Consider the following 12,271-nt stretch of genomic DNA (forward strand, 5'->3'; position numbering starts at 1 on the left):
GAAAAACACTTTAAAACATACAAAAACGAAGAAGAACAAACAGAAAACAAATCTCACCAACTTTACCCGCTGCAGACGGTGCGTTCTCTCTTTTTCCTCTGTGAACGACCAGGCCTCCTCGAAAAAGCTGCAGGAAACAGGGCGGCTCTTTCCCCTGAGAAATCACCATCTTCAGAGACGAAAACAGCAGAAAAAAAAATCTGTCTTGTTAAAGAGGTAAAACAAAAACACGACATGGAGCTTCAACTTCCTGTTTGACGGAGCTCGAAGAAGAAATCACGACACGTTTTAGTCTTTACATACAGGAACTTTTGATCCACCTGAAGGCCTTACCTGTGACTCTTCCTGGTTTTTCATCCCGATGGAGAGAAAAGCAGCCGTGTCCCGCCCACTCACACGTGATTGACAGCCCCTCCACAGGAACAAGGCCGTGTTTTCTTTGTGTCCGCACTCGTCTGAGCCGTTCATCTTATCTGAAGCAGATCACACCGGTCAGGAAAGTTTGAAAGTTTGGAAAGTTTGAGGTTTATTTACGATGAGACTGACCGACAGCGCTCGTGCTGTACGTCCAGCGGACGACGTAGGAGTCTCCTTCGTGGAGCTGTCCTGTGCTCTCAATCGGCGTCTCGCTGTCGTCAAACTCCTGAACGTGCCACGTGTCCACGGCGACGGTTCTCAGCTCCACGTGACGTCCATCCTCCAGCGTGATGACCCCGTGACCTCTCTGGATGTCGACTCCTGCTAAAACATTGTGAACCAAACCATCTCCTTTCACCGACTCCCCGGACACGAGGGCCTTGGCGTCGCAGGCGCTCAGGAAGTCTGATGATGGAGGAGGCTGTGAGGGGAGAAATGAAACAATGAATGATTTCTTTCACAGTTTAACATTAAACGGTGAATCTGTGAATCTCACCTGTGACTTCTCCTCCTTGTCTGTGCTCTTTAACGTCCAGTCCAGGAACTTCTCCCTGAACAAAGCGGTCTCATTCTGCTCCGACACGCATCCAAACAGCGCCCAGCTGGGACGTCCCTCCCCTCTCCTGAGACAGAGAGAAAGTTTGATGCAGCCTGATCCTTTCTATTTGTTCTGTTTCTGTAATGAGCTCTGCCATCCATGTGCTGTGATTTAACTCAGTGAAGTTTGGACTAAAAGCTGCTCCGTGTGAACTCACAGCGGCATGCCAGGGTTACTCTGCGTGGGATCCAGCGGATTGACTCGACAGTTGCTGTAGTCGTACGCTCCAGCCCACACTTGGTGAGTCAGCTGCAGAGAAACGCTCCTCCTGCTGGGAGAAACATCCCGCCCGGTCCACAGGTACACCTCACTGCCGAAATCAAACACCAAGGCCTGGACGGACGAACACAGAGGAGTTAGAGCCGACCTGAAAGGGACGATAAAGGAGGAATAATCCAGAGAGGAAAACCAGAACAGGTGTCAGACCTCGTCTGAGCCCAGCAGGGACACGCTGGGGATGGAGGCCCAGGCCTGTTCATGGGGCACCAGTCTGTTCTCCACCAGCCTGTACACACAGTTTGACTCTGAGACGCCTCGTTCAAAGAGCTCGTCCTCCTCTTCTGCACCGGCTCCTGAGGAGAGCAGAGAGATGCTGCACAGTCAGTCTGACACACTACAGAAAACTGAAATCTGATCAAGTGATTTTCTCTGATTTTCAGTAGAAAATGTCTTTTTAGACTTACTGGCCCTCATTTATCAAACTGGGTGTAAAAATGAGTTTACGGCAACGCTCACGTGTGATTTATGAAATGTGCGTATCAGGGCCAATCACGGCGTACGCCTGATCAGCTGTTGATAAATGTGGCGGCTGAAAACAATCGTAATATACATAACACGCCCCTAAATATTCAAGGTTCATCTGGTCAAACCCACGGAAATTACAACATGGAGAGACACGCTACGGGAAAAAGAGAACTTCTCCATGCTGGTAATCGACAACGCCATAGGGACAGAGCTAGAGAGGAAATGACGCCGTGTCTGGCGGTAAGAAAAAGTGGCATTAAAGCTTGTTAGAGAAAACTTGTCTTCAAGGAAATCACTGCAGACGTCAGCAGCATGGATGTGACAAAGTAAAAATACAGTTTTAAACATTTAATTTACACAGCCTTGAACCTGTCACAGACTGAGGAGGGAGTGGAGCTGAAGTGTGTCGATCGTGCGCAGTTACGCACAGGTAGACCTGTGTTTAATGATTATTCATACTAGGGCTGAACGATTTTAAGAAAAGACTGAATTGCGATTTTTCTGGCAGATATTGTGATTTCATTTCGATTCACCATTTTCTTCAAATCAAGCTTTGGGATATTCACATGTAGGGCTGAACAATTTTAGGAAAAGATCTAATTTTTCTGGCAGATATTGCAATTCACAATTTTTTAATCATCAATAGTAGATGATAATAATCTGTTTTCATCAACTTCTACTCCTAAACAGAGGCTTTGTGTTGTTGACCTGCTTACCAGCACTTTTAACATATAGATTGTTGACAAATTTGTAAAACAGAATGTGTATAATACTTGACACAACAGATCCTGAGTCAGTCAGGAGCACTGCAAAAAAATTGCTGCTTTGGCGATCTCAAAATTGCATTGTCTAAAATTGCGATTTCGATCTGAAAACGATAAATTGTTCAGCCCTAATTTATACCACGAGACAAGCGCATAGGTTTTGATTTCATGTAAATGAACGTCTCCTGTTTATAACTAGTCACTTTTTCACACACAGTTCACTGTAATCAATGCAGCTCTCTTGGAAAAATCCGGGCTAAAAGTTTGATCCAGCGTCCTCTGAATGTTCTCTGCAGAGACATTATCATGAACATGGGAGTGTAGAGGTGTCCCAGTCCGATATTGATATCGGATATCGGTCCGATATCAGCAAAAAAACAAATATCGGTATCGTATCGGAATGCATCTAAAATCTCAGATATAAGCAGTTCATTCCAGACTCTGCTCCTGCTGTTTTTATTTGATTTATTTGGGTTATTTTCTGGGTTTTCTAATTTATTCTTTATTTTATTCAATTACTAGTATTTTTTATGTTTAATGTTAAAATTTCTGTTACCCATTGGTTAATAATAAATGGGTCAGTTTTTCCTCATACTGTTGCTGACTACTGTTCTTTGTTTGAATAAAATCACTTAATCAAGCCTTTTCTAACATGACAGACATACTACAAAATAAGTAATGAAAGTTTGCATGTTTAATGCTGATATCATATCGGATTAATATCGGTATCGGCCAATACTCAATGCTGCAGTATCGGTATCGTATCAGAAGTGAAAATGTGATATCGGGACATCCCTATGGGAGTGTATTAAAAATGGTTAACAGCATCTCTATTTTTTCTTATATTTTCTAGTTTTTTAAAGTAAACGGATTAAGGAAACATTTTGTTACAGAGGAATCAGCTGACAGCTCGTGCTGCTCTTTCATAGTGAAGTATTTCACAGATTGGTGGAAAAAGAGTGAAATGTTAGAAACATTCTTGGTGTCATCTCTTATTCAAGGATCTCATTATTAATCCAAGAACATCAGTTTTTATTTCTGAAAATGCTTTGTGGTCATATGATCTTACAACTCTCCTCCACAGATGGATTTCCCTCACTGCACCACGCTGCCCACTAACATGAAACTTGCTGATCTGTACATGGAAAGGAGTGTACACCCATTTTTTAGGCGTAAACATGTTTGACGAATGAGGACCAATATGAGCCACATTTTCCTCACCTGTCCAGAAAAATGTCTTATTTCTGGTTGTTTAAGGACAAAAATGAGGTCTGAATTGCTTATAAAGTTTAAAAAAATCTGCCAATGGAGCAAGAGAAAAATTTCTTGCATTAAGACATTATTCTAGTTTCTAGTTATTTTTTTGTTCCATGTTTCTATGTATGTGTCACTTTAATTCAGCCTCTAACCTCTGTATTGTGTCCGTCCTCCCAGGAGGCTCCAGAAGTCTGCGGACAGGTTGCTGTCACAGTTCAGACCCTCCTCCAGGTGGACGATGTTCGGAGCCTGACAGCCGAGATCTGTGTGACTGTGGATGAAGGACGCCAGCTCAGACGCCTGGTGTCAGAGAGAAAAACAGACATGACTGGATTTAACAAAACAAAACGTCTGATCCCCAATTTACTCATAAAGATGCTTCACGGCAAAAACATCTCCCACTATCCTGCTACCTTTGCTTTTTCTTGCTCATTTGCGAACTCTCCGCTCCACAGGATGCAGTGCTGCGGAGTGACCAGCAGGAAGCAGTCTCCACTGTTCAGAGAGCGCACCGAGGGCTCCACCAGACGCACCTGGACATCCCGCCTTCCTGTCCACAAAGAGAGCCGTCAACACCAACACCTGCACTCAAAGAAATCCTGAACTGAGCTGAATCTTTCCTGACCTTTGATGTGGATGAGCATCAGGCTGCTGAAGGCGGGGAAAGCAGCGACGGAGTCCTCTGATTGGCTGCGATGTGAATCTGAGTTTTTGGACTCTGAGGAGGAAGAGAAGAGAAGCTGAAGAAGCAGAAGAAGAAGAAGAAACGCTTGACTTGAAATAAACCGCACTGACTGTTTTCTGTTTGCATCCTCTCCTCCGGCGCCGTGTTGGCTCGCTCTGCCATGAAGTCCTGCCTGACGTCCTCCCTCGCCGCCAGGGCTCTCAGAGGGTTTCTGGAGCCTTGAGTGCGGCGTGACGGACGCACAGAGCGGCGATGCTCTGCCACAGACGAGGTCAGCCTGAATGCACACACGCATCACAGAGATGAGCACTCAAGAAGCTTAGAGACTAATAAAAACGAGAGCTGACTCAGCAGACTCACATGGGCGTGTTGGTCTGACAGAGGACGTCCAGGTCCTGCTCACTCTCTGCGGCGGGGACGTCTTCACACGGTGGAGGAGCACAGGCAGAAGGAGGCGAGTCATGTCTGTAAAAACCATCGTTTGATTCCTCATCAGGCGTCTCCTCCTTCGCTCCAGGAGGATGCACTGATGGTGACGTCTCCTGAGCTTCTGAAAAGGAAGAACAGGTGTCAAACAGTCAAAAACCTGCAGACTGAACCGCCTCATGTGAGAGGAAGATCTGATGACTGTACCTTCAGACTGCATCGGGACAATAAAAACCTTTAAGTCAGGCCCAGCTGTCTCTCTGAGCTTAATTCAGAGTTTATATACAGTGTGACGTAGATGAACGTGTGATTCAATCAGACTGAGACCTGGCTGTGAACAGACACTGGGAGATAAGCTCTGAGACCACCACCCTCTGATCGGTCCATAGTACACGGTGAGGTGGAGCCACACGCTGATTAGAGACACACGCACTCAAACATCCACCTTAAATCAGTCACACATGGACGTAATTTCTTTAAATCGTGCAACAAAGAGATTTCAGGAACGACAGATTCATCACTTTATTTACTCTCTGAAAGGAGACAAACGAAAATCTGTGGGACTGATTCTGACAAACTTCTGTGATCTACAACGCATACCTCTTCCCTGACCCCACTCAGAAAAAATATGGCTGAAAGATCTGAGATGTGATCTTAGCGACGATCAGTGGGATGCCAGAATGTCTTTATTTCACTGTCTTCACTGCAAAATCTGAAATCTTATCAAGTGTTTTTGTCCAATTTTATGTACAAAAATGTCTTATTATACTTGATATAAGGCACATTCACCTGACCAGTCCAAAAAAATGTCTTGTTTCAAGCCATTTAAAGACAAAAAATACATCTGACACATAAAAAAAAATCTGCCAATGGAAAAAGAGAAAATTTTTTAACATGACAGGACATATGGTCAATAAGAGATTACACTCTCGCAAGACAAAAAATATGATTTCTGTCATTTCATATATATATATATATATATATATATATATATATATATATATATATATATATATATATATATATATATATATATATATATATATATATAAATCTATATATTTATATATATATATATAAATGTCGGGAGGTAGAGTCAACAAGTGTTTAGACTCTTGAAAGAAAAAAAAAAAAAAAATATATATATATATATATATATATATATATATATATATATATATATATATATATATATATATATATATATATATATATATATATATTAATGTCGAGAGGTAGAGTCAACAAATGTTTAACTCTTGAAAGAAAAAAAAAAATCTATATCTATATATATATATATATGTATATATATATATAAATATATATATATATATATATATATATATATATATATATATATATATATATATATATATATATATATATATATATATATATATATATATATATATATATATATATATGTATATATATATAAATGTCGGGAGGTAGAGTCAACAAGTGTTAAGACTCTTGAAAGAAAAAAATATATATATATATATATATATTTATAATTTTTGTAACCTGGCTCCACCAGATTTTCCCAGAATCCCTCACAGTCTCTACTGCTCAGACTCTGGCTGCCAATGGCGGCGCCTGTTACGGGGGAATTTTGGGCTCAAAACTGTACAATGGTAAATGACAAAGCCACGCTGTTCACTCTATATTCAGAGAATCATCACGCTGCTCTCACCTTCATCCGTGCACGAAGATGTAACCGTGGCGTTTATCTCCAGCTGAGGGCTCGTTGCTTTGACCTTCTCCACCTGGAGATCATCCTCGGCTCCCTTAGCCTGCATGAACGCAGACGAGTTAACACGAGATACAGATGAGCTCCTCAGTGATCCAGATCCAAGAACATTAAAAGACGTAAACGTAATACCAGCCTGCGTCACCTTCTGTCTCCACTGGGGCTGCGTCGGGTTCTTGGTGGGAGAGGAGACTTCCTGGGCCTCGAAGGAAAGATTGGTCTGAAGAAAAACAAAGATGAGACGGATGGTGAGGGGTGAGGTTTGGAGGGGTGAGGGCAGACGTGCAAAATGAGGAAAAGGATATAGAAACAACACTTCAGTCCAAACTTTGACTGTAACAACATGAACGACACGACAGCTTCCCTGGAATGAAGTCAAAATGCTTTAGAGCTCCCCCTGGTGACTGCCTGGAGTACAGCTCATAAAACCTGCCTCCTCCACAGCAGGGGTAATAAAAGAAAAACACTTCACTTCTATAAAAACAACTTGTTAGTGATCTCTGACGTGATCCGTGAAACTTTCCACTCCATTCACAACACTGCAACCAAAAACAGCAGCCGTTAAACCCGCCGTGCAGTGGATCGGACTATTACCTGGTTGAAACACATGACATATTGGGGCGTACTGCTAGAAAAGACAGAGGCAAAGACGGGCTCCTGCGAGAGAAGAGGAGTTAGGAGAGAAAGAAGACGGCTGAAGCGGTTGGAGAATTAGTAATGGAGATAAATAATGGAGATGAGCGTGTTGGGAGGCCTCAAGGTCAGAGACTTACCCAGCACTGAGGGTTGGTTTTCTCTACAGGAGCAGCATCTGTCTCCTCCTACACAGAGACAATTAAAATAAGAACAACATTTAGATGAATCCACACAGTGGGACAGCTGAGGTCAAAGGTCAAAGGATAAACGTCTGTTTACATTCCTGGTGTTGTTCAGAGACAGTAAATAAAAACTGATACACAGAGCTGTTGCTAAGAGATGCTGCATCTCTGGTTTCACTGGAACGACAAATACGCCATCTATCCTCCGCCTCTTTCCTCGCCGTCTGGATTAAAAGAAGGAAGCAGAGTGAACCCAACGACCTTTCTGCTGTGGATCGAAGTGTTGATTCTGCAGAATTTAGAGACGAGTGGATCATTTTTCCCCCTTTATCCACCTTTAATTTGAGGATATGAGATGATTGTAGATCATGTTTTTACTACTAATGAGGTGACAGAGTTTGGTTGTAGCTGATGTTTTGGTACGTTGATTTAATTTAGAGATAGACTGATGTGGATTTTTTGGAGCCGATACCGATTATTTGTAGTCAAGGAGGCCGATAACCGATATTTGAAGCCAACATTAATTTGCAGTCAAAATAAAAATACTTGTGTCAAAATTTTGAACAATACAACCTCCAACACTTAACTTCATTCAAATACCTCTAAGCATGAGTGTATCAAACAGCTCCCAGGCTTAGCAGCATGTTTTATAAAGTTAAATGAAAACTTAAAAAATAAATAGCAAAAGTTTTCTACATTAAATAAAGTTTTCCAAAATTTCAGTATAACTGCAATAACTGTAATAACTTCACTGCTGATTGGCTGTTTCCCAAGCCATGGCTCTGCTTGTAACCAATCAGATGGTACTGTGGGGACTGAGTAGTGACAGTGGAGCAGCTGCATCGGAGCTGCAACAACACAGTTTTAAATTTGTTTCTTATCGTCCATTGGATTAAAAAAAAGAGGCTGATGCCGATATGCTTCAAAATGTCAAATATAGGCCCCAATAATCGGCCAGGCCAATAATCAGTCTATCCCTAATTTAATTTAACCCAGAGCAGTAGAGCATTGTTATGATGCAGTCACAAGTCTGTCCTCATACTGACGTCAAAACAAATTAGTTTCTATTAAGTGATTATTTGTTTATTAACAATGGCGGATGGGTGCCCAACTTGAGTGCAGAAGCACTGCAGAGTATAATGGTTCGTCAACCAATGAGTGGGAGTTAACCACCAAAAAACACATATTTCTAACTTTATAGGTTAAAGGTTTGTGAAACAGCAGTGAGTGGATAGAGGAGATCAGCCAGTGGAAAGATATTACACTTACTGCTGAGTCTAAGACCTGGTTCATGATAAAAGACCTAAAAAAACTATGTCCAGAGACCTGCACCAAATCAGAATATTAATGGTTGAGTATTTTAGGGTTAATGGACTTCATTAGGTAGACCTTGCTAGTCCCAGGTTGGACCCCCTTTTGCCTTCAGCACTGCCTTAATCCTTGGTGGCATAGATTCAACAAGGTCCTGGAAACATTCCTCAGAGAGTTTGGTCCATATTGATATGATAGCATCACACAGTTGCTGCAGATTTGTCGTCTGAACATCCATGATGAGAATCTCCCGTTCCACCACATCCCAAAGGTGCTCTATTGGATTGAGATCTGGGGACTGTGGAGGACATTTGAGTACAGGGAACTCATTGTCATGTTGAAGAAAGCAGTCTGAGATGATTCCAGCTTTATGACATGGAGCGTTATCCTGCTGGAAGTAGCCATCAGAAGATGGGTACACTGTGCTCATAAAGGGATGGACATGGTCAGCAACAACACTCAGGTAGGCTGTGGACTTTAAACCATGCTCAGTTGGTGCTAAGGGGCCCAAAGTGAGCCAAGAAAAGATCCCCCACACCATTACACCAGCAGCAGCAGCCTGAACCGTTGATACAAGGCAGGATGGATCCATGCTTTCATGTTGTTGACGCCAAATTCTGACCCTACCATCTGAATGTGGAGCAGAAATCCAGACTCATCAGACCAGGCAACGTTTTTCCAATCTTCTATGGTCCAGTTTTGGTGTTGCTGTGTGAATTGTAGCCTCAGTTTCCTGTTCTTAGCTGACAGGAGGGTCACCCGGTGTGGTCTTCTGCTGCTGTAGCCCATCTGCCTCAAGGTTGGACGTGTTGTGTGTTCAGAGATGCTCTTCTGCAGACCTCGGTTGTAACCAGTGGTTATTTGAGTTACTGTTGCCTTTCTATCAGCTCCAACCAGTCTGTCCATTCTCCTCTGACCTCTGGCATCAACAAGGCATTTTGTCCCACGCTTTCTCTTTTTGGGACCATTCTCTGTAAACCCTAGAGATGGTTGTGGGTTAAAATCCCAGTAGATCAGCAGTTTCTGAAATACTCAGACCAACAACCATGCCACGTTCAAAGTCCCTTAAATCACCTTTCTTCCTCATTCTGATGCTCAATTTGAGCTGCAACAGATCGTCTTGACCATGTCTACATGCCTAAATATGTTGAGTTGCTGCCATGTGATTGGCTTTAACCAAAGCTGTGTTTACCTTAGACGAGCTGCGGTCGGTCGTCTCCTGCAGTTTGTCCGCTGGTGTCACCTGAACGCGTCCCATCGCTGCAGTTTCTTCATTTATCTTCTGAAAACTTCTCTCCTCACTCTGAAGCCTCCTGGAGAAGTTTTAAAATAAAAAATCAGATAAGAAATGAGGACTAAAGCTGTGTGAAGCTGAAAGGAGCATCCCTGATACCCACTGAGCTCTGCTGTTTGTCTCTGGGTTGTTTCCTCCAGCAGGAGTCAGCTGCTCCTCCTGGAGGCCGTCCTGCTCTGCTAACGCTCTGATCGGGGCACAGGCGATGGTCTCCCTCCTGTTTCGTGCCCTCTGCCTCCACGGAGCAGCAGTCTCCACACCCGGAGCTGCTCGTCTCTCTCGTGGCGGCGGTTTAGGGGTCTCCTGGAGGTCTGTGCACTCCACCCTCCCCGGTGTCTCGGCCTCTTCGCAGCCTCCACCATTATGTACATGTCTGAGCGCCGCGTCTGTGCGACCACCCTCCGTCCTGCAGCTCTTCTTCAAGATCCCTCTCAAGCCGGGCTCCGAGTCGTAGCGGTGCAGCCCCTCCTGAGCGGCGCCACTGAACTCTGACGGCATACGACCTGCGTCCAGTCTGGGCTGGGAGAGGCGGAGCTCGCTGGGTTTGAGGTTGACGGAAGAGGCCTGCTGTCTGTCGTGCAGATGAGGGGACAAACTGAAGACGGGGAGCTGGACGGGGCCTTTCTGGAGCTGAGGAGAGAAAATCCTGATGTTATCACTGAAATAAAGTAGAGATGAATGTGTAGATTCAGTGTCCTCCTCTCACCAGGTTGACCTCCTCCACAGTGATGGGCTGCGTGCGGTACCGAGCGCCTTTCTGCCTCCGTCTCTCTGGGGCTCCGTCAGCAGAGTCACCCCCCTGCCTCCCCGGCAGAGACAGTTTGTTGAAGAGGGCGAGCTTCTCACTCATGCTCATCTTACAGCTCTCATCGTCATCCTCCACGGACTCAGCCTGCACGGGCTGGGGCTCCACTGGGGGGGCTGGTTTTGGGACGCTGTGGGGGGACATGGGAACATTTAGAGAAACGGCTGACAGCTTTCGAAGCTCAGTACATCCATCTACAGCAGGGGTCTGCGAGCTTTATTTTCTTACATTTAGCCTCAGCTCACCCGGATTAAAGTCTTTCAGGAGCCACAAAGGACAAAAAGTGCATAAAAAATTCTGTACATAGTAAAAATCTAGTAAATAATTATCAAAACCAGAAGTTTTTTGTGTTTATGAAATTGTATATATTATGTACACAATTTGGATTTTTTTTTATTGAAAAAAATTGTAATGTCATTAATTTCATAAATTTGCTAAATGTTTTTTTTAAAAAAGGAATTGTACACATTTAAAAAAAATCTAGTAAATAATTATCTAAACAAGAAGTTTTTGTGTTAATAAAATTCTACATTTGATGTCGTAGTTTTTTAATTTAATAAATTTTCATTTTCTAAAAAAAATGAAAAAAAATGTAATGTCATAAATGTCATTAATTTACTTAATGTTTCTTAAAAAAAATACATTTTAAAAATGTGCAAAAATTTGCAAAAAAATCCCAAAAGTTTTCATTTTCAAAAAAAAGCCAGATTATAATAAAGTTGCAAAAAAAGTTGTAATTTAAAAAATATGCAACAATATAAAAAATTTGCAACATTTACAAAAAATGTAAAAATGTGCAAAATTGAAAAAAAAATTGAATATATATAATTTGCAAAAACTTGCCAAAATAAAAAAAATGAATTTCCAAAATTTGCTGAAATTAAAAAACAATGAATTTTTAAAAAATTGCAAAATTAAAAAAAGATATTTCTTCTTTATTTGAACAAAATGTTGAAAAAAATTGAAATTACAAAAATTTGCAAAAAAAAAAAAATAGCAAAATTTTAAAAAGGATTTTTTTTCTTTATTTGAACAAAATAAAAAAAGTAATCCCAAAAATCAGCAAAAAGTTTTAAAAAATTTCAGAATTTAAAAGAAATTTGAAAACTTTGTTGCAAGATGTAATACAAATTTTTTTCACAGATCGTTAAGGCATAATTTAATATAGCGTCAATGTCTTTAATCATCAATACCCTCTGTAAGAAAAACAAAACTTTTTTTATTTCAAATATAAATTTTTTTAAAGCTTCAAGGAGCCACTGCAAAGAAGTTAGAGAGCCTCATGAGGCTCCAGAACCGCAGCTTGAAGACCCCTGATCTGAAGTTTATTGCTCTGAAAAGCAACTTGATACACGAGACTTCAGTTTTAGTTCAGATTTAACTTCAGTAACTTATTTCTTAT

At 41.9% G+C, this 12,271-nt stretch overlaps 1 protein-coding gene across 1 annotated transcript in view; it reads right to left on the reverse strand.

Annotated features, from left to right (window-relative positions):
- svilc (supervillin c) overlaps window positions 1-12,271 on the reverse strand; it is a 28,053-nt gene that overhangs the window by 3,817 nt on the left and 11,965 nt on the right. The window contains 17 exon segments of the mRNA XM_074697274.1: window positions 67-169; window positions 334-473; window positions 547-1,040; window positions 1,173-1,348; window positions 1,442-1,587; window positions 3,933-4,080; window positions 4,194-4,330; window positions 4,406-4,498; window positions 4,576-4,742; window positions 4,826-5,034; window positions 6,568-6,684; window positions 6,787-6,861; window positions 7,236-7,298; window positions 7,415-7,462; window positions 9,963-10,083; window positions 10,168-10,694; window positions 10,771-10,999. Of these exon segments, the coding sequence (XP_074553375.1) occupies window positions 67-169; window positions 334-473; window positions 547-1,040; window positions 1,173-1,348; window positions 1,442-1,587; window positions 3,933-4,080; window positions 4,194-4,330; window positions 4,406-4,498; window positions 4,576-4,742; window positions 4,826-5,034; window positions 6,568-6,684; window positions 6,787-6,861; window positions 7,236-7,298; window positions 7,415-7,462; window positions 9,963-10,083; window positions 10,168-10,694; window positions 10,771-10,999 (2,993 nt within the window).

Source organism: Halichoeres trimaculatus, unplaced genomic scaffold, assembly GCF_033239565.1.
Source record: "Halichoeres trimaculatus isolate MK-OKI-2021-1 unplaced genomic scaffold, fHalTri1.1 fHalTri1_scaffold_20, whole genome shotgun sequence".
In the NCBI taxonomy this organism is placed as follows: domain Eukaryota; kingdom Metazoa; phylum Chordata; class Actinopteri; order Labriformes; family Labridae; genus Halichoeres; species Halichoeres trimaculatus.